This window comes from Symphalangus syndactylus, chromosome 12, assembly GCF_028878055.3.
Source record: "Symphalangus syndactylus isolate Jambi chromosome 12, NHGRI_mSymSyn1-v2.1_pri, whole genome shotgun sequence".
NCBI lineage: Eukaryota > Metazoa > Chordata > Mammalia > Primates > Hylobatidae > Symphalangus > Symphalangus syndactylus.
The window spans coordinates 82,180,127-82,207,576 of record NC_072441.2 but is presented as its reverse complement, the minus strand read 5'-3'; the positions used below and the strand labels follow the sequence as shown (position 1 = coordinate 82,207,576).

Genomic DNA, 27,450 nt, shown 5'->3' with positions numbered 1-27,450 from the left:
CAGATGTGTGCCATCACACCTAGCTAATTTTTTCTGTTTTTAGTAGAGATAGGGTTTTGCTATGTGGGCCAGGCTGGTCTCAAACTCCTGGCCTCAAGTGATCTGCCTGCCTCAGCCTCCCAAAGTGTTGGGATTACAGGTGTGAGCCACCATGCCTGGCCTGGAACTCCTATTTTTAATGTCAGTGTTTTTGCAACATTGTACTGAATTACTGTATTTAGTCTTTGACCTGTGAATGCTTACAGTTGAGAAACTAGACACACTTACATAGATAACTAAGAAAGACCATATAAAAAGCTGTAAACCAATACTAAACCATATTATAGAGTATTAACAACATACAGTCTAGACTAACCGAAGTTATTAAACTTGAATTTCTAAACATGTGGACTTCTGGGAAAGCCTGCCAGTAAAGGAAAGTGCCCAGAGGAGTCAGTATTAGCTATAAATAGATCACAAAGTGAATAATTCAGACACTGATAACTATTTAATACTATAAATGTATATGACAGGGATAAGTACAGTCTTTGGTAAGGAGATATTAAGAAGCAAAAGTATCGGTTGAGTTAGAGTCCTTTGACTTTGAATTGACACAGTATTTTCTTCTCAGTGTGATACAGTAGAAAATCAGGAAACATCCCAGCTTTATCAGTTAGAAGCTACCTTTGTTGTTGTTGTTGTTGTTGTTGTTGTTGTTGTTGTTGTTGTTGTTGTTGTTGTTTGAGACTGAGTCTTGTTCTGTTGCCCAGGCTGGAGTGCACTGGCGCAATTTCGGCTCACTGCAACCTGTACCTCCCAGGTTCAAGCGATTCTCCTGCCTCAGCCTCCTGAGTAGCTGGGATTACAGGCGTGTGCCACCACACCTGCCTAATTTTTTTGTATTTTTAGTAGAGACGGGTTTTCACCATGTTGGTCAGGCTGGTCTTGAACTCTTGACCTCGTTAGCCATCTACCTCAGCCTCCCAAAGTGCTGGGATTGTAGGCGTGAGCCACCGCACCCAGCCAGAAGCTACATTTCTTCGACTTCTTTCCTCATTTGTAAATGAGGATGGTACTGTCTGAATTCCCTAAAGTGATACTGTTACAATCAGATGAAATAAAAGTATTTTGTAAACTATAGAATATCCTTTTTGTAAAGTCTCTTTCTTTAATTCAACAGAATAAACTCCTGGAAAAGATCTATTTGATTAAGAGAAGCACAGGAGATAGGAAATAAAGCCACTGACTATTTTTGTTGGTATCTAGGCAAAAGCTGTGCCTCACTTCTGCGGGTTGAACCCTTTGTATGTGCCCAGTGCCGCACAGATTTCACCCCTCACTGGAAGCAAGAAAAGAATGGTAAGATTCTATGTGAGCAGTGTATGACCTCCAACCAGAAGAAGGCTCTAAAAGCTGAACACACCAACCGGCTGAAAAATGCATTTGTGAAAGCCCTACAGCAGGAACAGGTAAGAATTCTGACTGCTCACTGGCCACCTATCCCAGTTTGTTTTTTCCAAAGGGTCATGCCTTCTAGTTTGCAGGAGTGGTTCATGTGATCCCTACAGGTCCAGAGGTTCCCTTTTTGTCTCCTTATCATTCTGTCCTATTTCCATTTGAGCGAGTATTCTGATTAAGAACATGGTAAAATATAATGGCTGAGGTTAACAAAGGGACAGAAAGCTTGGGGCTCTTGGCTTTTCATAGCACTCTATTCTCATCTTCATTTTCTCCTAAAACAAATAATAGATTTTGGTGGGAGGAATTTATATTTGTACTATAAATTTCTTTGAAACAGTTATTTGCAGTGCGTGTTTGACAAGAAATGACAAAGGAAAGAGTGAATTATGAAGTAGCCCAGTGAAGAGTAGTGGTTCTAGAGTATGCGAACATCTCATGTAGCAGTTATAGGATGAGAATATCTTAGAGAGGGAAAAATATGTTGGGAAACTCAGATCCTTTTCTTCGTATTTCCCACTCCACCCATCAGACTCCCTTGTTTGAGTAGCATCCTGGACTTTTTGGAAGATCGGGTAGGCAGGAGTCAAAAATAAAACCCCATTTATGCTCTAGGACTGGTGATAAAAAATAAATAAAAATTTTTAGAAAGAGAAAAGAAAAAGTGATAAAATAAAACCCCAGTAATTCATCAGCCTTAATTATATCAGTTGGTTCATCACCTCCAGCCAACTTCTTAGAGCCAGCTTTCCTGGAGGAAGAGAGGAGGATCCCTTGATCAATGAAGCAAGTTAGCTGCTTATACCCAGAAATCTCAGTGTACCACCCCCACCAAACTCTTTTGCCTTTTCCATATTCCACCAACTAGCCAACAACATTAGAGGTAAGAACACCTCTAGGTTTTCTGGTTAGGAAATTGGGTGGGCCAGGTGCAGTGATTCATGCCTGTAATCCCAGCACTTTGGGGAGGCAAAGATGAGAGGATTGCTTGAGCCCAGGAGTGCAAGACCAGCCTGGGCAACAAAGTCAGATTGTGTCTGTTTAGAAAAAAAAAAAAAAAGGAAATTGGGTGCTGTCCTGCTCAACCACCTGATCTGATGACTCCCAACAGGAAATTGAACAGCGATTACAGCAGCAGGCAGCCCTCTCCCCCACTACGGCTCCAGCTGTGTCCAGTGTCAGTAAACAAGAGACCATCATGAGACATCATACGCTTCGGCAGGTAAGGAACTTTTGCCTGATCCTGATTTCTTTAGAAGATTTATCAGCCATTTATCACAATTTGTCCTTTCTATTGTGGGAAATCATAGTCATCTTCTGTACTCCCTTATCTTTGCCCTCACTTAACATTCTATCATAGCAAAGTTGTATCCACTGTCTCCTCATCATTGCAGGCTCCACAGCCCCAGAGCAGCCTCCAGCGTGGCATACCCACATCTGCCCGCTCCATGCTTTCAAACTTTGCACAGGCACCCCAGTTGTCTGTGCCAGGTGGCCTCCTTGGTATGCCAGGTAAGAAGGATTAATCTGAAAATGTTTCTCATGGGTCAACTGTTAGTATACAGTTCTGTAGCAGCCCCTTTAGGGGAATTGCTCCTTCCTTTACTTTCTGTTCTTTCTTTAGGGCATACACCCTCACTCTTCTGTTATTCAGCAAATGTTTGCTAAATTCATATTAAGTGCCACCCACAGTGCACTAGGGTTTTGGTAGTGAAAATGACCCAGATCCTACCATTATAAATTTAACTTTTAATATCCCTTCAGTAGACATGTGGTTATTGATCTCTTTTGGCCAGGACAGCAGGGTTAACTGTTCTGTTTGAATGATCCACGGATGCTTCTCCACAATCTGCAGCCTCAAAATCAAAGCTGATTTAATGGTTCTATCTCTCTGTCTTATTCATCTTCCTCTCACCACTGTTTCACTTGTCTCTCCTATACCATCAGAGGCGTGTTCATTATTCTTGGTAGGACCGAAATTTCAGGAAGTCCCCTTTTCCTAAAGCTTAGGAATATGAGTGGGGATTGAAATAAAGTTGCTGTGCAGGGCGCGGTGGCTCACACCTGTAATCCCAGCGCTTTGAGAGGGCCGGGCAGGCGGATCACGAGATCAGGAGTTCAAGACCAGCCTGGCCAACATGGTGAAACCCTGTCTCTACTAAAAATACAAAAAATTGGCTGGGTGTGGTGGCTCATGCCTGTAATCCCAGCACTTTGGGAGGCCAAAGCAAGTGAATCACCTGAGGCCAGGAGTTCGAGACCACCCTGGCCAGCGTGATGAAACCCACTGAAAATACAAAAAATTAGCCCAGTGTGGTGGCGGGTGCCTGTAATCCCAGCTACTCAGGAGGCTGAGGCAGGAGAATCGCTTGAACTTGGGAGGTGCAGGTTGCAGTGAGCTGAGATTGTGCCACTGCACTCCAGCCTGGGCAACAAGAGTGAAATTCTGTCTCAAATAAATAGACAACCAAACAAAATTAATTGGCTGGGTGCAGTGGGTCATGCCTGTAATCCCAGCACTTTGGGAGGCTGAGGCCATTGGATCATTTGAGGTCAGGAGTTCAAGACTAGCCTGGCCAACATGGTGAAACCCCATCTCTACTAAAAATACAAAAAATAGCCGGGCAATAGTGGCACACACCTATAATTCCAGCTACTCTGGAGGCTGAGGCAGGAGAATTGCTTGAGTCTGGGAGGCAGAGGTGAGCCAAGATCACACCACTGCACTCCAGCCTGGGTGACAGAACGAGTCTGCGTCTCAAAAAAGAAAAAGAAAATTGCTGTTGAAATAAAGCTAACCAAGTGTGGCCAGATACTGGTAAATTCTGCTTCCTTTCCATCTCCAACTCTGCAGCCCGAGGGTAGAGTGGAAGGGAATGTTATTTCCTCTTTTAATACCTGCCCTCCACTTTTGTCTCCTGGGTCCAGGTGTCAACATTGCATACTTGAATACTGGCATCGGAGGACACAAAGGCCCCAGTTTGGCAGACCGACAGCGTGAATACCTTTTAGACATGATCCCTCCCCGGTCTATATCGCAGTCCATCAGTGGACAGAAATAACGCCTGTTCCACTTGTACTGCCCCATCCTTGAATCCTTTATCCCTTTCCTCTTTCATTCCCCCAACTTCTGTCGCATGCAGTGCCTGTACTGGTGCCTACCATACACGGAAAGCAAAACAGAAAAACAGAAGACAAAAAATAGAAATCAGCAAGAAAACACACGCCCTGCCCTGCCATCTCCCCTTTATTTCACACTGCTGCGATCTGTTCTTCTGCCGCTCTGTCTTCTCTCTTCAATTTTCTTTAACAGTGAGGTGGATCTTTACCTCTGATAGAGGTCAGAATGAGGTCCTGGGGAGAATCTAAGCCCTCCGATGTGTATTTCTAAAGTTGTTTTATGCTATAATTATTACCATTTTTAATGATGTTGTGTGTCCTCCCTTTGTTCAGTGGACGGTTAAACCTTCCCCCACTCAACCAATCTTTTTCTTTTTCCTTTTCTTCCTTTTTTTTTTTTTTTTTTTTTGTAAACACAAATGACATTCAGTTCAGTGATACAAGCACTGCAGATTGCAGTAGGGGTCCCAGCTGCCAAGTAGGACATGACTAGGAGTGTTAGGGGCAGAAGTTTTGAATGCACTTAACTGGAAGAGGGCATGGGGTGGGGGGTATCGAACAAGGATGAATAGCACCCCACCTGTGGGTGTTTGGGGGCTGGACAATTTGGGTGGCAGTGTTTAGTACTGAAGTTGGGCTCTAAGAATGAGGGGAAAGAGCCTGGAGGGAGGAACTTTAAAACTCAACCACTCTGGAATTTACCCATAGAAGACAGGGAGAAAGAGGTATGAAGATGGGCTCAATTATGAGCCAGGGAGGATTGAAACTAGGTCCTGCCTTTCTGTATCTTGGGGAAATAAGATCGATCTCCTGACCCAGTGGGAACACGGAAGTTTATTCCAGGCCAACCAGCCCAAAATTATTTCATCTTGTATTCTTTGTAAAATTCTCCCTCACCCCACCCTGCTTTTAAAAATTCTAATCTATCCCCTCTAACCATAGCCCCATCTATAATACAGAGGAACGGCTGTTCCAAGGCTGTTTGCTGGGTGTCCCACAAGTTGGATGGACATAAATGAGTCAAGTGACAACAGGAGGAAATAGAGGAAAGAAGGGATTTCTCTTCAACAGTTGAGATTCTCATATTTGCCTATTCTTTCACCCTCTGAGTGCCAGGAGATGAGAGGCTGGGGGTACACAATCAGGTTGGAGTCCTGTCCTTACTCTGCTGCACCAGCTGCAGAACCAACTGCTCAAAGCCAAACAGCTCATGGCAAAACCAGCTTAGGACCTCTGCTGTACAAATAGTTGTTCCTGCCCCCAGAATATATTAATTTTGCCTTTTTTTTTTTTTTAAGCGCTACTAATGTAGAGAATGAATTGAATTGTGCAATGTTGCTGTTCTGGGGATTGGGGAGATTGGCATCCCATTTGCCCACACTGTGGGAAAAGGGAGTGGACCAGGTTGTTTTTGAAGTAAGGGAAGCCCCTTAAAGGTACGGGTTTCTGCTCTTCTCATAGTGTACACCCACCTGCCTCTCTGGCTCCAGAAGCTGCCAGAGTGCACTGGGGGGAATGTTCTCAGCAGATAAGAATGAGGAGAAGTTTAATATTTTGCCCTTGAAAGTCACCTGAGGAAGTTTCCCCACTTTTATTTTTTTAAATTAAGTAATTTTTTTAAAGAAGGCACTTTTAAAATTAACACACACATGAACTGCACATCTTCCCCATAAAATTTGGAGGTGGGGTGGGAGAAAGAGCTAAAATCAGGCTCAGTTCCCCTACTCTGGCCTCTACTCCCCACACCCCAGTGCCACTGTGGGTGACTATACTGGCCCTACGGGCCTTCCTGGCATTTTTCTTTCCTCCCTTCCCCCAAATTCATTGAGCACTTAAAGGAGCAGAGATGCAGCCAGTGTCTGGGCTCCCCCAGTGGTGAAATGATCTGGAAGCTAGATGCTAGTAACAGGTAGTGATTGGGTCTTTTTGAGTATTTTTCTGGGGAATGTGGTACCCCTGACTGTAAGTGGTGGGAGAGGGAGGGGGGTTAATGGAACTGGGTCTGGGATTATTTTAAAATTATATATATATATATAAAGATATATTCTTACATCTTTTCTTTGCCCTCTGTGCTTTGAAAGCACTGGATAAATTGTTTGGTTTTGCTTTTCTCTCTTCCACAAAATTGGAAGCTTTTTTTAAAAATATTTTCCCTACAAGTCATCTTGCCTTGTGGCATGTCTGTCTAGCCTCTTCCTCCCTCCCTCATGATGAAGTGCCATTTCTGTTACGTCTCCCTCTCCCTAAGCTCAGAGGTGCTCAGAGGTACGAGATGCCCAAGTTTGTCAGTTGAGATTAAAAGTAAGGAACAGAGAATGTGCAATACCGTCTGGCTGGGGGCCATCCCTGCCCTGCCCTGAGCTGAGTCCTTTCCCTGGGAGCCAGGCCACCTTAGAATGGGGTTTGGAAGTAAGACGTGTAGAGTTGGGGAATCATGGAGAAGGAAAGCCTATAGTCGAGTGCCTGCTTAGGTGCTGAGGCCATAGGGGAGATGGTGGAATCTTCCCTGTTTTTATCCCCTCAGGGTCAGTTACATAGAAGCTGCTTCTTAACTAGTATAGCTCGGTGACCCTTTGTTCAACCGCTGAGGTTTGATTTCTTACCCTTTCTTCTCCCCATTTTCATACTCTTCCCAGGGATTAGTGATGGAGGTGAGGTCTCCCTAATCATGGTAAAGTATTAACCTTCCACCTCCTCCCTTCCCTCCTCCTTCCGCATCCTTCTGTCTTCCTCAGTTCTTTTTCATCACTGATTGCCTTGTGTCCCTCAAAGTCTATTTGTCACTATCCATCTCCAGGCTCTGGGCCGTGTAGACACTAAACCTCATGCCCTAAGGACAGGAGGAAAGACCGTCTGTTTGGAGCATTATTAGTAGAGTGAGGATCCCACCAGTTCTGCCTAGCTTCCTCCATCCCCAGAGGCACTAAAAGCAGTATTTTAAGGTTGGTGTCTTACTCCCTAGAAGCCTGAAATGGGTGGAATAGCAGTAAGGCTTGGGTAAAACTGGGGGACAGAGGTTCTTATTTGTCGATTTTACTTTATAATTTGACCACAGCATCTGGACTCCCTCTATCCCTGGAATAAGTATTTTTCCCACATTTTTGGATATATGTATGGTAGACAATTTTTTTTTAAGACACAGAGATAAATGTTTTCCTGCTTTGGTTACCTTTCCTTTCCCCTTTAAAAGGAATTAGCTATAGAACTGCTTTGTAAAGATGCTTCTTGATATTTTACTTTTGTTCCTTTTCCCTAATCATTCCCTTTTCTCCCCACTCCTCCAGAAGGCATAACCCTTCTCTCCACACCCCCTACCCGCACCCCAGTCCTAGGCTCCCATCCTTTCCATCAAGACCTTCATTAGCTTATGATATTTGCTGCCGAGATGTTATAACAAGGACTCATTCATGTATATAAGCTATTTCTTGATCCATTTAAAAGGAATTGTACATTGTGTAGAAAAAAAAAAAACCTGAAAAAGAGAAAAAAAAGCCCTAGCCATGGATATTGTGAAACTGTGTTATGTCATTTTGTAATGTGCCCGTTTGTGTATGATCCGTGCAAAAGGGTTTCTGGGGAAGGGGAGGGGGTAGGGAGGCAGGGCTGTGGAGGGTGGGTAGGGGAGTGGGCCGGGCCCAGCACACTGAGACTGGCAGCTGCTCCAACCCCATCCCTCCTTAGAGATGCCACCTCCCCCACCACCCACCCCTAATTTGTGCCTTGCCTCCCCACCCTGGAGTAGTCCCTCCGGGTCACCAGCACTGCCTTGGCAGAGCCCACTCCCTACCCTAACCTGCCCACCCTCCCTATCCCCCAGCATTAGGTTGATACTGTGGGGAAGTGCTGGGGGCTGGGAGGTAGCCGAGGAATGGGGCAGTTCCCGGGGGCATCGAAACCAAGTATTATTATGAATTGTAATTGTATTTGCACTGTTTTTTTCCTCTGATTGCATCAGCATATATACAATATACCTATATAACAAAATTCAGTGTCAAGCTTTCTTATGCAAGGGATTTCCCCCACCCCACCTCCTCAAAAAAGAAAGAACCTAGTCTTATGGGCCTTTGAGGGTGGATTGTCAGGGGATGATAGAAAGGATTTTAATAAGTCATCCTGAGGAAATTTCACCTAGTGAGAGCCACATCCATTTGCACAGCCTTAGGCTGCATGAACCGAGGTGAGGCTTAGCTCCTGTGAAAGCCATGACCTCCTGGTCCAGGACTGTGTAGAGTAAAAAGAACCACCAACACAAAAGGGGTTGAGGGGGCTACAATCTGGAGACCTGGGGTCTCCTACTAACTTGCTATATGATCTGTGGTAGAGTTAATTTTCTGGGTCTCAATTTTATTATCTGTGAAGTGAAGAGGAAGATCATCTGGCCACCAAGTTTAAAATTCTATACTACTCACCTGCCAAAACCAAAAAACAACTTGAGGTGAGGAAAGTGTTGGGCCCAGAAACCAGGGAGGAACTGAAAGTGACTCACGTTGAAGTGGTTATGTGTATGACAATGCTCTTGGAGAACTGCCAGTCCTCTATGGTTACGCTTGATTTGGGAGAGGCAGCAGAGTCATGTCCAGGGCGTCAGACCAGTGACATCTTTGCCTTTATGCCTCTAGTCATCTGAGGGCAGGGACTAGGCCTCAAGCCCCATCTCACAGCCAACCACAGAGCCCTTAAGGGTGGTTGACAATTGAATGCCCCAGGTTGGTGCTCTAGTTATTTACTCCCTTTGTGAGCTACAGGAAGTGTAACTTTTCCGCCATCTTGGTGATAAAATAGGAGAGCGCAGACACAGCCCACGTTTTGTCTCCTTTCCTCAGATTTCATCTGAACCCCCCTAAAGGCAGCTGTTTCAGTCTGTCTCCTTCAGGGGCCCAATTTCCCCACAGCCTGGGCTGAGTACTCCTACTCTCTTCTTTAGGTTCTGGGCTGTTAAAGCCTGGAGAGGGTACAGGGTGATGGGTGAAGCCCTGGTGAAGGTGGAAGGATAGATTGGGGTTGGGGGGTGGGGAGCAGGGAGGTGGGATGGGGAATGGCCTTCCCTGAATAGGGTGGGTGGGAGGGGAACAAGACCCTTTTGCACAACTCTCTTTAAGTTTCCTTTATTTCTTTTTTAACTCATTCTGATTTTCTGCATTGTGTTTGGGAAATAAAATGAAAAAACTAAGACCAATAGAAACTGGTTTTCAAAAAGGCAAATACACTCCCATCTGTTTCAGATGCTGCTGAGCATTTCAGCAGTGACAGATTCAAATAATAAGCTAATTTTTGGAGAAAGGATTAAAAGAAAAAACTTTGTAATATTTATCACTTGCAAGCTATGTTTAATAAAGAAAGGAATGGTTTCTAAACTTTCCTGTGGCTTGTGCTTTAGTTATGGGGCTGGGGGTGGCAGTTTGGCGAGAGAATTTTCGGGGTAATTGGGAGATGAGCTATGGCTGTCTTCCCTAGTCAGTCCAGCCATGGACTGAGTACCTTTGGTTTGTATCCTTCTCTTTGATTGTGATGATTATTTAAAGCCCTGACCTACTTCTGTGTTCTTGTTCCCCTGCAACTCTAGCTGGAGCCAGTGTTCTGGAAGCCACCAACCCCACTTTAGTTATCTGATGACTGTGGGTCTAATGGTATCATGGGGAGGGGGCTGGGTCTCCATTCTCTCCTAGGGAAAGGTGTCCCCTAGCAGTCCTTGGCCCTTCCCACCACACTGCTCTGGTCTCTAGTGACAGAATCCTTTAGCCAGGCACAGTGCTGCATGCCTATAGCTACTCAGGAGGCTAAGGCAGGAGGATCATTTGAGCCAGATCAGCCTGGGCAATGTAGTGAGACCCCATCTCTGTAAAAGAAAATAAATTATCTTTTGTAACATGCTTGTTCCTCTAGTCGGTTGCCTTATTTACCATCAGGGGCTCACATTGCTCTTTTCTAGTAAACTACCGAATATAGTTCTTTAACAATCTGAATGCAGCATCCCCTGAAAGATCTGGAACTGCACTTTCTCACCATCTCATCACTCCCCTCCCCCAAGTTTTCCTTTCAGCCCAAAACATTAACCAGATCCTAATTTATTTTTTCTGTTTTGATTATTTATTTCCAACAAAGCAGTTAGACCAGGCCCAACCAGAGAAGAGGATGTCATTTCCTCAAGGACTTGATGTTTGGGGCTATTCTTAGCCCTCTTGCTCCTCAGCCGCGTTTTTTAGTTACAGCTGCTGCTGTGCCTTGTGCAGAGGGCACTATTGTGGAGGGCCAAAGCCCAGCCTTTCTGGAGTCTTGTCACTGGTACTAGCATTACTCTATAAGAGCACAGGAGACAGGTTTGGGGTCCTCTAAGCCATGGGCTTTCCTTCCCCCAAGACCCTTCCCTTTTTGGCACAATACTGGGCAGCCTTGGAGAGAGAGTGATTGAGGGAGTGGCTGGGGCTTTGGCTTTAGAGCATGGCAGAGCTGGATGAGGGACTATGGTGCCCTGGATGCCATAGGCTGGTAGAGGGAGAAGTGGGAAAGAGGTGCTTTTTGGACCCCAAGAGTTGAGGGAGGGGAGATGGGGAGTGCTCCCCAGCCTCTGTGCTCATTCTACAGGTGATTCAAGACTGCCAAAACCCTGACTCAAACTAATCTCTTTAAAAAATAGAAATCAAATGGGTAAGGAGGCCCCCCTGAGGAGGAGCCAGTGCTTTGGATCTGGGAAGGGGGAAATGGGTATTTGGTTGCTCAGAGAAGCTCATATGAGCTCAGATATTTAAGACTCATGTTGTAGGGAGAAGGGGGGCAAGACACTCAGCACCCCCTTTGCCCACCTGCCCACTCGGACCACAAGGAATGCAGGTCGCCTGTCCCTGGGCAGAGCTCAGCTTGGGCACGAGGAGACAGACAGATTTTAGACTGGAGGGCTTCAGGTTGTGAGATGGAGGTGATGACAGAGCCTCTTCCACTGCCCCCACTTTGTGGGGAACCCTTAAAGCTATGTGTCTTTGGGCAAGTTCATATCTGGATCAAGAAGAGGTGAATATATTGGATGGGGTTATGAGGCAGGACTAACTGGGTTGGGGGTAACTCCCAGCTGGGCTTGGTTTAGTTTGAGGTTATTTGGTGTGTTGGGGGAAGAGATGCAGATTCTCCCATTTCTTGAGGAACAGAGAAACCACACCCTCTTCTCTCCCGCTATGGCCAGTCCTGCCCCCCACCTCCCAGAGAGGGGCTGAGGGACTTTTGCTTCTTTCCTGACTCTGGGGTGACAGGGACAGGTGAGGTAGATTCTTTGGTGTATCTGGAGTTAGTGGCATCTCGGAGGGAGCCAACTTGGAGGGCCCTAGGCCAAGGCCAGCTGTTCCACAGTCATCTGAGGAGGAAGGAGGTCAGGCCCTTGGACCAAGGCCTCAAACACTCCAGTTACCCCCACTCATTCCCCATCACTGAATCCCCCTCACCTGGGTGGTGAGTTCAGTCTTCTCCCCCAGCTTCCCTCCACTCTGAGTCTGGCCTTGACGGCCCCCAGCTCTGTCCGAGGCAGTCGGAGGCACTGCCCAGCATTCCTGGGACTCCTGTTTGCAGAGGAGGCTGCCCGGGTAGGAAGGGTCAGCAGCGTGGTCTGTCTGGTGCCTCCCTCTGCCTCGCATGGCTCCCAACCCCTCCTCCTGCTCCATGCTCCCCAGAGATGGAGAGGGTGGACCCCTCTTCATGCTGCTGGATGGCAGGGAACTGGCTCTAGCTCATTTCTGCTGCCCTTGTTCTTTGCCTTGGGAGCCCCAGTTCTCTCTTCCTGGCTCATGGCAGGCCTTCTGCCCCTGGTACCACACAGCTCTGAAAAGAATTGGCTTCCCCTCTTCTGCCTGAGTCTCCTCATTGGTAAAATTGATTGGTTGTAGATTGGGGCTCTTTTGCTCTCTTTGGCCCTGTGCCACAGTGATGCAGACTGTCTCCCTGGCAGATTTCCCACATTAGCCCTTACCTGGCCCTTACCTATGTCTCCAGCCCAGGAAGAGGCAGAGGAGGCAAACGATGAGGGCAGCCAGGCCCACGTGGATACCCACCACAACCCCAGGCAGTGAGCTGCTCTCACCCTGGCTGCAAGAGCACCCAGTCTTGGACTCTGTGGACACTGTGCCATCTGTCAGAGAGAGGACCAGGGTTGGAGGTGAAGCCCAGCCCTCCTCCTCCCTGAAGACTGGCAGCCATGGGTCCTATCAGAGGGGCCTGCTGTGACCCCAGCCCTACTACCCTCCTACCAGACCCCACTTACCAGGAGTGGCCAGGGGCACATCACGCAATGAGACAAAGCGGGCACTGCTATTTCCATCCCCATTGCCATTGAACGCCTGCAGCTTGATCTCATAGAGGGCAGCCGGTTCTGCAGGGAGCAGGGGAATGTGAAGGGGACGGGCATTTCTGGGCCAGGAAGCTCAGTACCTGGGGTAAGATCACACTGAGAAAGGCGGGCCTTGAGCGGCACAAGAAGGTTCAGAGCCTCACCCAGGTCTGTGTAGAGGAAGGAGCTGACACTGCTGGCCAGGAGCAGAGGCCCCTCAAAATGGGCAGCAGGCAGCTTGCGGTGAAAGAGTTTGAAGCCTTGGATGGGCCCCAGCTGGGGTGGCAGCTCCCAGGAGGCCTGCACAGAGGTGGCATTGAGCACTTTGGTGGAGAAGCCCAGGGCAGCAGGGGCTGCAGAGGAAAACAAGCAAACTGGTTGGCAGTCCCTGCCCACCTGAGGCCAGGGACTTCCCAATGCTGGAAAGGCTGTCACTCACTGCTGCCCATGGGGGAGGCAAAGATGGGGGCAGAGTCCTGACTGGCACCCTCTGCTGAGTAGGCCCGCAAATGGATGGTATAGGCTGTGGCAGGCTCCAGGTTGGAGAAGACGTGCTCAGAGGTGCCTTTGCTTACGGCCTCTTGGAGCTCCGGGCCAGATGGCTCTGAGGAGCAGAGCAGCATCTTCTCACTAGCCACATCCCCGCACCCTCACAAACTGGGGACGAAGCCCCTCTTGGTGCCTGGCTGGGCCAGTCAAGCCTCCAAGGAGAGCAGGGAAGGGAGCTACAGAAGTTGGAGCTAAGCTGAGAAAGGATGAGGATGAGGATGAGGAAAGGGCCTAGAGTCAAGGTGAAAAGCAGTAAGGAAGCACCAAAAGACCATGTACAGAGGCAGCCAGCCCAGAGAACCACAGGCCCAGAGGCCTGGGAAGAATCCAGAAGGGTCTGGGGTCATGGAGGAGACGGGCCCAGAGAATGAGAGGGACTTGCCCAGGACATCAGCAGTCAGGAGCAGAGGTGGGCTGGTGCCAGGGACTCCTGGCCCCTGGCCCTACTCTGAGCTCAAAGCCCTCTCCACCCACCCATACCCACCTCCCACAGGCCAGAGGTGCAGCACGTAGCCAATGATGTCCCCACTGGAGGGGGGCGGCTCCCAGGACACTCGAATGGCAGAAGTAGAGAGAGCCATGGCATGCAGGCGCCTGGGGATGGGGTGGCTCTCGGCCCCCTGTCACGGCCAGGCGGGCACTGGCCTGGTTGGAGCCCACGCTGTTCTCTGCCACGCATTGATAGATGGCCTCATCCTCAACTGAAACCCCTGCCAGCATCAGCGTACTAGAGAAAGACGAACTCCGCTGCTGGGAGCCCTTTCCCACCAAGCCTTAGTGGAGTGGCCCTAGAGGAGGAGGCTGTGTGGGGACATTACCTGTAATGGAGCAGTCAGGGCAGAGCCTCCTGGGGGAGGGGAGGATTGCTGGAAGTAGAAGGTAACTTGCTGGGGGTTTGTGGATGGGTGTGGATTTTTGAGATTTAGGTAGTGAGTGTTGCATGTAGGTGGGGGTGGGTGCCCAGGGTGGGTAGGGGGACCTACCATTGCCAGTGGGCAGTGGGGAGTGGTGAGACACGAGTACCTATTGTTGTGAGTCAGCCTGATGTTATCCCCAGGACTCAACACCTTCCCATTCTTCAGCCAGACCAGACAGGGCTCAGGGATGCCCTGGGCCACACAGGTGAAGATGGCACTGCTGCCCGGAGGCTTGGACAAGGACTGTGGCCACTGGACAAACTCAGGGGGAGCTGGGCAGGCAATAGCATGGAGGAAGGCACTGTGAGACCCGGCCTCTTGCCTCCTGCCCTGGACCCTCTCCACATCCAGGCTCCTGTCAGGGAGCTGGGGTGCTCCAGCACTCTCCCCACCCAGTCGGGCCCTTGGGGCTCACCCTGCATGAGCAGGACGCCCTGCGCTGTGCGCCGGACGCGGGAGCCTGGCTGATTGGCGGCGCAGACATAGACATCTGAGTGCTGGACTGACACGTCGGAGATCATGAGATTCCCGGTGCCCAGAACTTGGATGCCCTCCACGCTGATGGAGCGGCCATCTGCAAGAAGGCATTGGGGGATCAGGCTGGGATAGGATGAGGGCACGAGGCTCTGAGAGACGGGGAGCGGGGGGCGGCTGCGCACCCAGGCAGCTCCAGGAGACAAGCGGCTGAGGGTGACCGGTGGCGATGCACTCCAGCATTGCTGTCTGGTGCACTGTGAGGGTCAGGTTCTGAGGCCCAGACAGGATCTCTGGCTCCTGCAGCAGCCTCGGGGGTCCCACTGTGTGGTGGAAACAAGCAAATTGGATTAGGAAAGGAGAACCTCCTTCCAATACTCAACTTCTACTCCAAGCACACTCTTCCAGCCCACAAATGTCACCAGACCTCAGAGGTGTGTTTTGCAGCTGCTATTCCATCCCCAATTTACAGATTTTAAAAATGAGCTGCCCAAAGTCCCATGGCAGTAGCTATCAGGCCGAAGGTCTCGTGGACTGGGGGTGGGGGGAGAGAGGAGAGTGAGCATTCTCCTCCTACAAACCCTGTGTGTGACCCCACCTTCCCTGGGCGCCTCACCCTGAGGGGCAGGTAGAGGCATCCACAAAGTTGGTAGGAGGTGCTCCCTCAGAAAGCATGACCAGCCTCCTGAGACCTCAGCCTGCTCAGCTGCTTAGGAGGGACGCAAGTGTTTTCCCAAAGTAACTCTTGTTTTGGGTCTAAATCACATCTTCATTTTATGCCATGCTCCCCCGTTTCATTAGTTTATTCAACAGATCATCACTGGGGGCTCCCATGTGCCAGGCATCGCCCTCACACTGGGAGCACAGTTGTGAACAACATCGTGTGAAACAGAACTCTGCTTTCCTGTAGGCCATCATCCCCATTTTCTTTACTACCTTGTGTCATGTGAGAACTTAACGTGTCTTTAACCTTTCATAAATGCCCTTTATTAAGAATGTCTCGGCTAGGCGCGGTGGCTCAAGCCTGTAATCCCAGCACTTTGGGAGGCCGAGGCGGGCGGATCACGAGGTCAGGATATCAAGACCATCCTGGCTAACACGGTGAAACCCCATCTCTACTACAAATACAAAAAATTAGCCGGGCAAGGTGGCGGGTGCCTGTAGTCCCAGCTACTCAGGAGGCTGAGGCAGGAGAATGGCGTGAACCCGGGAGGCGGAGCTTGCAGTGAGCCAAGATCACGCCACTGCACTCCAGCCTGGGGGACAGAGAAAGACTCCGTCTCAAAAAAAAAAAAAGAATGTCTCAGATAAAATGTGTTTCTAAAATGAAAGTTTCTCAAGGGTTGGTCTAAAGTCTTACACATATTTATCCCTCAAGGTGTAGGACTGTGTTTTTTTCATTCATTTATTCAGCAACTATAGATTGAAGGCCTATTTTGGGCCCAGCCCTTCTCCATTTGCCCCTTGCAAGCTGCAGTACAGGCTGTGGGCTGCCCTGGAATCTCCTGGCCTCATTCAAAGAGGCTGTGTCCTGCCTGGCCAAACAGTTCAGTGAGGGGAGGCCGGGCCACCCGGGCCGACCCCTTCCCCATGCCAGGCATTGGCTGCGAGCCCCACACATTGTCCCATTTTGCCCTCACCACAGGCTGTGTGCGGAGTACTGTTATTTCCCCCATTTACCTGAGATCAAGGATCAGAGAGGTTAAGTAACTTGCCCAATGACAGAGGCACTGGCAGAACTGGGGGACTCCCTGGATCTTGGTAGCACTGAACAGCTGACAAAGAGCATCCACTCTTTAGCCGCTGTGAGCTCCTTGAAGTCTGGGAAATTCTGTCTCACCCTGGTGCACGCCCAGGGTAAGTGCCTGCCCAGGTGTGTGCAGTTGAGTGCATTAGGGGTGAATGGCTTGGGGCCTTGGTCACCAGCTCCTGCCCCTGGGGAAGACTACTCTGACACCAGCTCCTTTAGGCAACCCTTGAGCCTTCGGTTTCTGGTTGGTCCTCTGCCCCCAACAGGCGCCTGCTCCTCCTGCTAACCTCCTGTCGCTCTCTGGCCATTCGTCTCCCTGCTCCGCAGGCAGCAGAATCCTATGTCTGCTTGATAGCCTTGAGAGACATAGCCTCCTGCCCTGCCCTCCTGCCCCAGACTGTGGGTAGGAACGGGACCCCACCGGGCTCCTCTCTGCTCCTGCAGAGGAGCCGCTGACCCCCACCCTCGCTTTGAGTTTCTAAGTCAGTTACAGATCAGAAACACAACCGTTCCCCCTTCCCCTGCCAGTCTTCAGTTTAAAAATTATATACCGGCCGGGCACAGTGGCTCATGCCTGTAATCTCAGCACTTTGGGAGGCTGAGGCGGGCAGATCACGAGGTCAAAAGATTGAGACCATCCTTGCCAACATGGTGAAACCCCATCTCTACTAAAAATACAAAAATTAGCCGGGTGCGGTGGCGGGCGCCTGTAGTCCCAGCTACTTGGGAGGCTGAGGCAGGAGAATCGCTTGAATCCGGGAGGCGGAGGTTGCAGTGAGCCGAGATGGCGCCACTGCACTCCAGCCTGGCGTCAGAGCGAGACCCCGTCTAAAAAAAAAAAAAAATAGATATAGCCTTCAGTGAAATTCTGTCGGAGATGTTTTGAAAGTTCGCCCAGGTGCGGCGGTGGTGTCCCGTGGTACACTTGCTTATTTATACCCTGGAGCCCCCTAGTGGCTGATTCAGGCATGACTTTCCCTCACAAACACCTGTGGCATCTCCGGTTTGGGCGGGGTCTAACCTGCCTCTCCTGCTAGGCACCAGCCCCTCATAGGCTCTGCTGCGGCCTTCACTTTGGGCACAAAACTCTCCCACCCCATTTGGCCTGCAAGTGGGGTCATCCTGGGTGTTTCATCTCAGGTACAAAGCTATTTTCATCCTCACCCCAAGAAGGAGACGTGCAAGTGTCCATGCACACATGCACATGTACATGCAAGCACAGACACATACACGAACACATGCACATCTACACACCATGTGTATGGGGGCCGCGTGTTCAAGACACAGGCTGACTCAGCCCCAACGCTAGACCCTCCAGAGCTCCCACTACCCTCTGGATCAAGTCCAAACTCCTTTCATGGTATGCCTTGCCTACTCACCAACATTAACTTTGCTACCCTGAATTCTGCCCACTCTGTGGTCCAGCAACACAGAACTGCCTGTGTGAACTTTGTTGTCCTCACCCTTGCGCATTTGTCCAAGGAAATGCCCCCGTCCTGCCCTCCTGACCTTGGCTTGCCTCTCTCCACTCACCCTTCAACACCGAGCTTGGGGTAGCTTACTCCAGAAGCCCCTGACAATCCTTGCCCACAGCCCAACCCTGGGTTCCCGCAGCACCACCTTCTCTCTCAGGTTATGAGCTCCAGGAAGCCAGGGATGGCTCAAGCCTGCTGCCCTCCCACACCTGGCACAGTGCTTAACATGTCATAGGTGCTCAAAATGCCTGCCTGTCCCATGTACAACCACAGCAACCATACCCTCCTCTCTGCCCAGTGCCCACACCGGGCCTGGCTTACCACTCAGGGTCAGCTGGGCATCCTGGCTGTGGCGGGTACTGGCCACATTCCATGCCATGCAGCGGTAGGTTCCCATGTCAGCCTGGCTCACACTGGCGATGTGGAGGATGCTACTAGGCAGCAGTGTGACCCTGAGGATGCAAAGGTCAGGGCTCCATGGCCTGTGCCCTGGCCCACAGCCCACCATCCCATTGCACTCCTAGTAGGTGCTTACCGGTGGCTGGCAATATTCAGGGCTGTGCCATTGTGCTCCCAGGAAATGGATGGCTCAGGCACCCCCTGGATCAGGCACTGGAAGCGAGCAACTCCACCCTGCTCCACCTCAGCAGATTCTGGATGTTGGTGGAAGCGGGACAGACCTAGAGGATGAGGGCGCCGCTTGGGCACCTGCAGAGCTGGCCCTGGGCTATCCCCCCACAACCAAGTCCCAGGGCTGGGCCCAACCTCTATGCCCACATCTGCCACTTCCTCTTCAGTATGGAGCCCTGCAGCCTCATGTCTAGGACTTTTGTGGGCCATAGGCACTTTGCCTTCCTCCATTACAAAAATTTTAAATCATAGTTTACAACGGCATTGGAATATAGACAAATATAATCCAGTCCGGACTCATTTTTACATATTTATTATTATATTCATTTTTTTCTTCTGGTTTTGAAGAAGTTAAAACATTTTTGTGGGCCCCTAGAAGAATCAGAGGCTCTACCAGTGTGTACACTGTGTCTAATGGCTGGGCTGGCCCTGCTCAGGCCCACTCTCAGCGACTCTGGGCCCCATGGGTGCCTTCTGTGGGTGCCCCACGAACTCTCATCCCCCAATCCCAGGAACAGCCCTGTCACTTACTTGCCAGCTGTACCCGGGCCCGTCGGCTCACCAGCCGCCCGTAGCTGTTCTGGGCCATGCAGTGGTACTCGTGGGCACAGGAAGGGAGGCTCCAGTGGGAAGGCAGGGCGGCCAGGTGCAGGGAGCCATCTGGCATCAGGGTGGCACCACTGTCATTGGCTAAGGCCAGCCTATCCTGCTGCCAGGAAATGGACACGGGCGGCTCACCCTCCACCTGGCAGGGCAGCACCAGCGGGTGCTCCTGCACAGCCACTGTGTTCCCCGGCTCCTGCAAGAAGGCCAGGTCAGAGCCTACAGCACAGCCTGTAGGGACAGCCAGCACAGCCTGGACATGGCGGCCCCCTGAGGCCCACCCTCTGTCCACCACCTCCCCCACGGCTTTGACTCCCTCCCAGCTTTGGCAAGAGGCAAGGGACAGGACTTGACTTTAGGGAGACTTTGTGTCAGCAAAGGAGGAACAGGGAAGAGAGGGCAGGGCCTGGCCATCTGAGGAGCCGGGTGGGCCACTGTCCGGCTGGTGGGTGCGATGTGGGCCTGGCGGGCCAGCTGTGATTGATGGCCTCTTTCAGCTGGGCCCTGGCAATGGGGAGGGGGCAGGGCGGGCACAATGGTGAGGTCAGGGGCTGAGGCGTGGGCATTGTGCTCCCCAGGGGACAATGGGATCGCCCCCTCCCTCCCCTGCTGGCCCATCTGCCTGTCTGCCTGCAGTGTCAGCTTCCCAGGACTCCTGGCTCTCTCCCTTCTCCCTCCCGCCACCAGGACCCTGGCCTCTGAATAGGGAAGGAACACACTTACACTCACACACACTCATTCACGTACACACACACACTTGGATTAAAAATCACAACCTCACTGGCCACCAGGTCTTCTAGACACAGACAGATTCTATCCCAGACACACACTCAAGGAGGCCCCAAACACAGGTCACACGTAGATGTCCCTACAGATTCAAAGTCACAAATACATAAGCACAGGGCCATAGACACTAACAGCACAGGCCCAGAAATGCATGAGCAGAGCTGTGAACCCACTGCCTCCCTTCCCACACACCCCCATAAATACAATAACTCAGCCTGTGAGGCTGAGCCAGGACCCCCAGCAGATGGGGTGGATGGGCGGGCAGACAGAGCCTCCGAGGGGCACATGGGCAGGGGGCTCAGCCAGCCTCGGTTGGCTCAGGGACATCTGTGGGGAAGCCTCTGGGGCTCTGCCTCTGCATGCCCCGCAGTCTGCTCAGCCACTTGCCTCACGTGGCCCCCAGGTCCCCTTCTAGCCACTGTGCCCCAAAGCATGGGCTCCTAGAGCACCCCCCACGGCTCTCCCGCAGCCTTGCCTGCCCCTCCAGCTCACCCCTCTCCTCTGCTGTCCTCAGGGTTTCTCCACCTCCACTCTGGCCACCTCCATCCCTCTGCTCCCCCAACCTTGCCCCCCAACTCTCCCACCCCTATGCCTGCCTCTTTTTCTTCCCCGTCCCTCTGCCCTGGCTTTCCCTATGGCCCCCATGGCCCCCATGGCCCAGCCTCTTACCCCAGCCTGGGAGCAGCAGCAGCAGCAGCAGCAGCCCCATGTCCCTGCCAGGCCCGGCCCCTCAGCCTGGGCAATTTCCCCAGCAGCCCCAGTCTCCTGCCTTCAGCCTGGGGGCCCTTGAGCTGTGGGCATTCCCCACCCCGCACTTTGGTGCACAATGTGGGGGCCCTGGTCTTGCTTTGGGGAGCCCAGTTTCTGGGGCGCCAAGCTCTGGGGTCAAGGCTGAAGGCTACTGTCCTTGCCTTCGTGTTCCTGGAGCTGGGTCTCTCTCTGCTTTCAGCCTGAGCCCCCTCCCCACTCCTATCCCCACTGTCCCCTCCTCCCAGGGCCAGGACCCAGACACCGAGACAATTGGGGTGGGGAAAGGGGGCGAGGGCCAATGAGAGCAGGGAAAAGTTGGGGGGTCAGACCCGCCCCTTTCTCAGCTTCCAGAAATCTCTCCCAGCCCATCACCCACCCCTTAGTCCCTCTCAAACTTTGACTGAATGAGAGTGAAGTTCTAGGAGGAGTTGGGGCATCTGGTCCCCCAAGCCCATCCCTGGGGATCCATGTCCTGGACAGGGGTGGCTTGGAGTCTGATTTGGGGGTCCTGGGGAGGGGTGCAGAGCCCCCACTCTCCTAGTAGAGTCGCTGTCCCAGGTGCTGAGCCTGGGTCTGAAGTGGGGGACCTCATCTCATTAGTTCAGTCCCAGCCCCAGCAGCCCCAGCACCATTCATAGTGTCACTTTCCAAAGCTGTTCTCTCTATTCTTATTGGGACAATGGATCGGGGCCGCCAGGGGCTGGGAGGCTGCCAGCCAGCGGGAGGTGGAGGACCAGCCCCATCCTAAAGAGAAGAAAGAAACCCAAGCCTCCCGCCCCTTTCCAGGCTGACCACTTAAAACATGCAAAAAGAGGGACTACTCTTCCGCCAAAGGAGCCTGGGACTCAGGCAAGAGCTGACTTTGAGACTTGCTATTTCTGGAGGATACCCTCCCCTAAACTCCACCCTCCTGAAAAAGAGCATAGCTTAGGAAAGATGACGGGGGTACCAAGGATGTATGGGAGTATCTGTGAGAGGCAATAAAGGGGAAAGGCTGAGCTGGGGGAGTCTCGTGTGGCAGAGAATGAGGCCCCATCACCCAGCTTCCAACCCTACGAGCTCCAGCCTGTCTGGCCCCTGACTCAGTCTCCCCCTGAATCCTGGTCCCCTTGCCCGCTCCCATCAGCCTCTGCATCTGGCCTTGCCCTGCCCACTTGAGGCTGCCCCTTGCCTCTTCAGCACAAACTCTCACCCTTAGTCTTCACCCCCGCTTGCTCAGCTGCCTTTCTGGCTTGTCCACCGTGCTCACAGGCTTCAGAATCAACTCAGGCCATTGTCCCTCCCAACTCGGCCTCCTCCTCCCAGACAGCAGTCCTTGGTGTCTGTGTCCCAGGACGGGGCTACCCCTAGCAGAGACCTCTGTGGGACAGGAGAGCGAGCAGCCTTCCCCCGGGGCCTCCTCGTCCCAGGCCTGCATCTGTCTGTCCTGGAGCCTCCTATGAGGGTTCCCACTGCCTCCCCAGAGGGGCCTCCTGAGTCATGGCAGTGGCCTGGGTAGGGAAAGGTGCATAGGCCCTGGGGTCAGATGTGGAACAAATCACTAGCTGCGTGTCCTTGGGTAGGCAAATATACCTTTCTTTTTTTCTCTTTCTTTTCTTTTTTTTTTTTTTTTTGAGAGAGAGTCTCACACTGTCACCCAGGATGGAGTGCAGTGGCGCGATCTCAGCTCACTGCAACCTCCGCCTCTGGGTTCAAGTGATTCTCCTGTCTCAGTCCCCTGAGTAGCTGGGATTACAGGTGCCCATCACCATGCCCGGCTAATGTTTTGTATTTTTATTAGAGGTAGGATTTCTCCATGTTGGCCAGGCTGGTCTTAAACTCCTGACTTCAGGTGATCTGCCCACCTCGGCCTCCAAAAGTGCTGGGATTACAGGCGTGAGCCACCGTGCCCAGCTGGATTAGTAACCTTATAAGAGGAGGAGAGATCTCTCCACATGCACATACCAAGGAAAGGCGCGTGGTGACTCCACGGGAACTCATTCCCTCTGCAAGCCAGGGAGGGGCCCTCGCCGGGAACGGGATTGGCTGGCACCTTCAAGCTTGGACTTTCCAGCCTCCAGTACTGTGAGAAATCAAATCCTGTTGTTTAAGCCATGTAGTGTCTGGTGTTGTGGCAGCCCGAGCTGACTCAGACACCCCATCTCCCGGCCAGCTTCCCCTGCTGCTGTCAGAACTGCCCACTCTCCAACAGCTACTGAGAAGATGCATCACTCACTGCGCCACTTGCCTGTCACCTCCGAATCCGCACTCCAGCATGGCTCGCAGGACAAAGAATGACCCATACAGGAGACCTGGTCCAAGGCCTGTCACTAAACAGCCATACCATCTTAGCCTAGTGATCCTCGCCTCTCTGCCATCTGCTCACCTGTAAGAGGGGAGAAGGTCAAGACCTGCCTTTCACAGTTGCAAGGACAAAGTGAAATGCGGTGCTAAGGGCCAAGCACTTCCTCTTTTTTTTTTTTTTTTCGAGACGTAGTCTCGCTCTTTCACCCAGGCTGGAGTGCAGTGGTGCGATCTCGGCTCACTGCAGGCTCCACCCCCCGGGGTTCAGGCCATTCTCCTGCCTCAGCCTCCAGCATAGCTGGGACTACAGGCGCCCGCCACCTCGCCCGGCTAATTTTTTTTTTTGTATTTTTAGTGGAGACGGGGTTTCACCGTGTTAGCCAGGATGGTCTCGATCTCCTGACCTCGTGATCCGCCCGCCTCGGCCTCCCAAAGTGCTGGGATTACAGGCGTGAGCCACCGCGCCCGGCCGGAACTTCCTCTTTTTTTAGAAGAGATAAATTTATTTTTTGAGACAGGGTCTTACTCTGCTGCCCAAGCTGGAGTGCAGTGGCAAGATCACAGCTCACTGCAATCTCTACCTCCTGGGCTCAAGTGATTCTCCCACCTCAGCCTCCTGAGTAGCTGGGACTGCAGGTGTGTGTTACCACGCCAGGCTATTTTAAAAAATTTTTCGTAGGTATGTAGAGATAGGGTCTCACTATATTGCCCAGGCTGGTCTTGAACTCCCGGACTCAAGTGATCTCCCCACTTCAGCCTCCCAAAGTGCTGGGATTATAGGCGTGAGCCGCCGTGCCTGGCCCACTTCCTCTTTTTTCTAGGAACAGCTTTACTGAGATATAATTTACATAGCAGAAATTTCACCCATCACCCATTTAAGGAATTCGTTGGCTTTCTGTATCTTTTCAGAGTTGCACAACCATTACCACAATCTATTTTAAAACATTTCATCACCCCAAAAAGAAACTTAGTACCCACTAACATTCACTCCCCATCTGCCCTCTCTCAGCCTCTGCCAATCACCATTCTACTTTCTGTTTCTATGAATATGGCTACTCTGGATACCTCATATACAGTGGAATCATATGATATTTGTCCTTTCGTGTCTGGCTTATTTCACTTAGCGTAATGTCTTCAAGTTTCATCCATGTTGTAGCCTGTCTCAGAACTTTTCTTTTTAATCCCCGAATAAGATTTCATTGCATGGATAGACTACATTTTGTTTATCTGCCCATCAGGAGACTGACATTTGGGTTGTTTCCACTTTTTGGCTATTATGGGCAATGCTGCTACAAGCATCCGTGGATACGTTTTTGTGTGGACGGATGTCTTCTGTTCTCCTGGGCATGCTCCTAGGAATGGAGTTGCTGGGTCACATGGTAACTGTATTTTGAGGAATCGCCAAACTGTCTTCCACAGTGACTGCAGCATTTTACGTCCCAAGCACTTCTTTTTATAACACTCAGGATAGGAGTTAACTTTTATTGGTCCCAGGCCCCTTTGAGAATTTGATTAAAGGCTCCCTCCTGCCACCAAGGGGATAGACCCACACTCCCTGGAGCGCTGGCAAACGCCGTCCTGACGCAGGCTAGGAAGCTCCATCCCAGGGATGGAGCCCGGAATAGCCTTGAGCTCAGGAAACGCCGCCAAGATGGACTTGCTGAGAGCTGCCCTCCTTCCCTCCCTCTGCAACAATTGCCTATTGGCTCAACCCCGAACAGTCCTCTGGCGTCATCGGAGGTTTCACAGCTGCCCAGGCTTTCCTGGAATAACGTCCCTGGAAGGTCTCAGCTGGCAGATAGAATCCCCTGAAAAGTCCCCACGCACGCCCGGGACACTGTCTCCTTTCTCAGCCACCTCCTCTCTCCTCTCAGCCTGGTCCTCTGCCTCTCTCCAAGCCTTTTTTCTGCCTCTTCCCTTCTCTGTCCGTCTCCATCGGCCTTCCCATCTGTGGTCGGCAGAATAGGGCCCTGGAGAGATGCAAGTCCTCATCCCCAGAACCTACGAATGCGCTAAGTTACCTGGCGGGGAGGAATTAAGGCTGCTACAGCTGATCTTAAAGAGGTGCTCTGGGATTATACAGGTGGGCCCAATGTCATCATGAGGGTCCTTAAAAGCGGAAGAGGAAGGTGGAGGAGAGGAGAGGGAGATGTGGCCGCAGAGGAGAGCCAGAGACGCGATGTGCAGGAGGAAGGGGCCACAGCCAAGGATGCCGGGCTTCTAGAAACTGGAAAAGGTGAGGAAGCGCATGCTCCCCTAGAGCCTCCAGAAGGAAACGTAGCCCTGCCAACGTCAATTTTAGGCCAGAAAGCCCTGTCAGGCGTCTGACTGCAAAGCTATCAGATCAGACATTCATGTTTGAAGCCCTTATGTCTATGGTGATCTGCTACAGCCCCCGCAGGAAACGCACGACTCCTGTGGGCTCCGTCTCTGACGTTCAATCCAGGGCGCTGCATTTCACACCGGCTTTCATGCGTGTCTTCCCCCGGAGCGAGCTCCAGGAGGGCGGGGACTTTGTGGTGCTCCCAGCTATGTGCCCAGAGCAGAGTCTGGCACAGGATGGGCTCTCAGTTAATGTTTGTTAAGGAGAGGAGGTGCCGGGCGTGGTGGCTCGCGCCTGTAATCCCAGCACCTGATCACTTGAGGTCAGCCTGGGCAACAGGGCAAAACCCCATCTCTACAAAAAATTAGCCGGGCACCTGTAGTTCCAGCTACTCGGGAGGCTGAGACAGGAGGTTCATTTGAGCCTGGGAGGCAGAGGTCGCAGTGAGCCAAGAAAGCGCCCTGCACTCCAGCCTGGGTGATAGAGTGAGGACCTGTCTCAATAAAGAAAAAAAAATTACAAACGTTTTCTTCATAACCACAATGCCATTATCATATATGACAAAATTCCTGAATAATTCCTTAATATCATCTAATACCTAGTCCTTAACCAAATGTCCCTGATTGTCTGAAAAATGTCTTTCTACTGTTTTTCTGTTTTGAATCAAGAACAAGGTTTATACACTGCACTTGATTATCGTGTCTCTTAATGATCCTATCAAAGGCAAACACCCCCAACCCTCAACCTTATATGTCATTGAATTGTTGAAGAGACTGGGTAAATTTTCCAGTAAAATTCTGCATGCTCTGGGTCTGTCTGATTTTTGTGTGTGTGTGTGTGCTATTGAATATGTTCCTCTATAAATGGGTGTTGGCTCAGAGGCTTGGTTTATTCAGGTTCCACTTTTAGGCAAGAAGACTTTATTCGTGGTATTTTATGCTGCACACTGCATTCAGGAGATGCACAGTATCTGGTTGTCTTACTGTTAGTGATTCTAAAATTGATTAGGGGCTACAGGTGCTGATAACCTGATCCCTCCAAGATTCCTTGTCAATCTTTTCTTTTTTTAATTTTTTTCTTTGAGATGGAGTTTCACTCTTCTTGCCAAGGCTGGAGTGCAATGGTGCGATCTCAACTCACTGCAACCCCCGCCTCCTGGGTTCAAGTGATTCCCCTGCCTCAGCCTCCTGAGTAGCTGGGATTACAGGCGCCCACCACCACACCCAGCTAATTTTGTATTTTTAGTAGAGACGGGGTTTCACCGTGTTGGCCAGGCTGGTCTCAAACTCCTGACCTCAGGTGATCCTCCTGCCTTGGCCTTCCAAAGTGCTGGGATCACAGGAGTGAGCCACCATGTCTGGCACCTCGTCAACATTTTCTTTCTTTTCTTTCTTTCTTTCTTTCTTTCTTTCTTTCTTTCTTTCTTTCTTTCTTTCTTTCTTTCTTTCTTTCTTTCTTTTTTCTTTTTTTTAAGAGACGAGGTCTCCCTATGTTGCCCAGGCTGGAGTGCAGTGGCTATTCACAGGCACAATCATAGTTCTCTGCAGCTTCAATCCCCTGGGCTCAAATGTTCTCCCTCTGCAGCCTCCCAAGTGGCTGGGACTACAGGCATGTGCCAGCACACCCAGCCTCATCAACTTTTTATCCAATAGTCATATCTATTGGTAATAATTGCCTGACAGTTATTTCATTAGGGGTTGCAAAATGCTGATTTTCCAGTTCTGTCATTCCTTTCTCATTTATTAACTGAAATTCTTCTGTAAAGAACGTTCCTTCATCAACTAGGACAATTTGGTAACCCTGAAATTCAGTTCACATGGGAAAGAAGGGAGAGTGCTTAGTTTTTTCCTGTTTGCCAATTTTCAGAGTAAGGAGTTGATACTCTGTCCAATGTGTTTCTTTTTCTCTCTCCCTTTATCCATCTTCCCTTTAGTAGAAGTCCCTTTAGTGGGGATTTGCACTGATACTTTTTTTTAATTCAATGTTTCTGCTGCAGTCTCTCTGAGATTCAATTTGTCTCTATCTTAGGCCAGGGGGAGTTCAGT

The 27,450-nt window shown here is 50.9% G+C and overlaps 2 protein-coding genes across 25 annotated transcripts in view; one reads left to right on the top strand and one right to left on the bottom strand.

The window, feature by feature from the left end:
• The window catches only part of GATAD2B (GATA zinc finger domain containing 2B), a 121,654-nt gene extending 111,743 nt beyond the window's left edge, over window positions 1-9,911 (top strand). For all 9 annotated transcript variants that reach the window (XM_063626504.1, XM_063626501.1, XM_063626496.1 and 6 more), the window contains 4 exons: window positions 1,246-1,448; window positions 2,549-2,659; window positions 2,832-2,949; window positions 4,366-9,911. In XM_063626504.1, coding sequence (XP_063482574.1) covers window positions 1,246-1,448; window positions 2,549-2,659; window positions 2,832-2,949; window positions 4,366-4,499 — 566 coding nt within the window. In that variant the 3' untranslated portion in view covers window positions 4,500-9,911. The remainder of the gene's footprint in view (window positions 1-1,245; window positions 1,449-2,548; window positions 2,660-2,831; window positions 2,950-4,365) is intronic.
• Window positions 9,912-10,621: 710 nt separating this feature from the next.
• Window positions 10,622-23,898, bottom strand: LOC134734341 (immunoglobulin superfamily DCC subclass member 3-like). Of its 16 annotated transcripts, XM_063626484.1 has the most exons (15): window positions 23,784-23,898; window positions 23,027-23,164; window positions 22,744-22,861; window positions 19,192-19,459; window positions 18,566-18,710; window positions 18,352-18,482; window positions 14,991-15,128; window positions 14,747-14,905; window positions 14,438-14,603; window positions 13,899-14,141; window positions 13,030-13,165; window positions 12,800-12,907; window positions 12,520-12,667; window positions 11,988-12,117; window positions 10,622-11,899 (listed from the first exon to the last, which is right to left on the bottom strand). In XM_063626484.1, exons 3-15 carry the CDS (start codon window positions 22,777-22,779, stop codon window positions 11,896-11,898), a joined length of 1,812 nt encoding a protein of 603 aa, XP_063482554.1. In that variant the 5' UTR covers window positions 22,780-22,861; window positions 23,027-23,164; window positions 23,784-23,898; the 3' UTR covers window positions 10,622-11,895. The 16 variants fall into 16 exon arrangements, 14 of the variants coding, with proteins under 14 accessions (XP_063482554.1, XP_063482553.1, XP_063482552.1 ...); XM_063626483.1 differs by lacking the exon at window positions 23,784-23,898 and having other exon boundaries at window positions 10,622-10,853; window positions 23,015-23,542; XM_063626482.1 differs by lacking the exon at window positions 23,784-23,898 and having other exon boundaries at window positions 10,622-10,853; window positions 23,027-23,542.
• Between the last annotated feature and the right edge of the window lie 3,552 nt (window positions 23,899-27,450).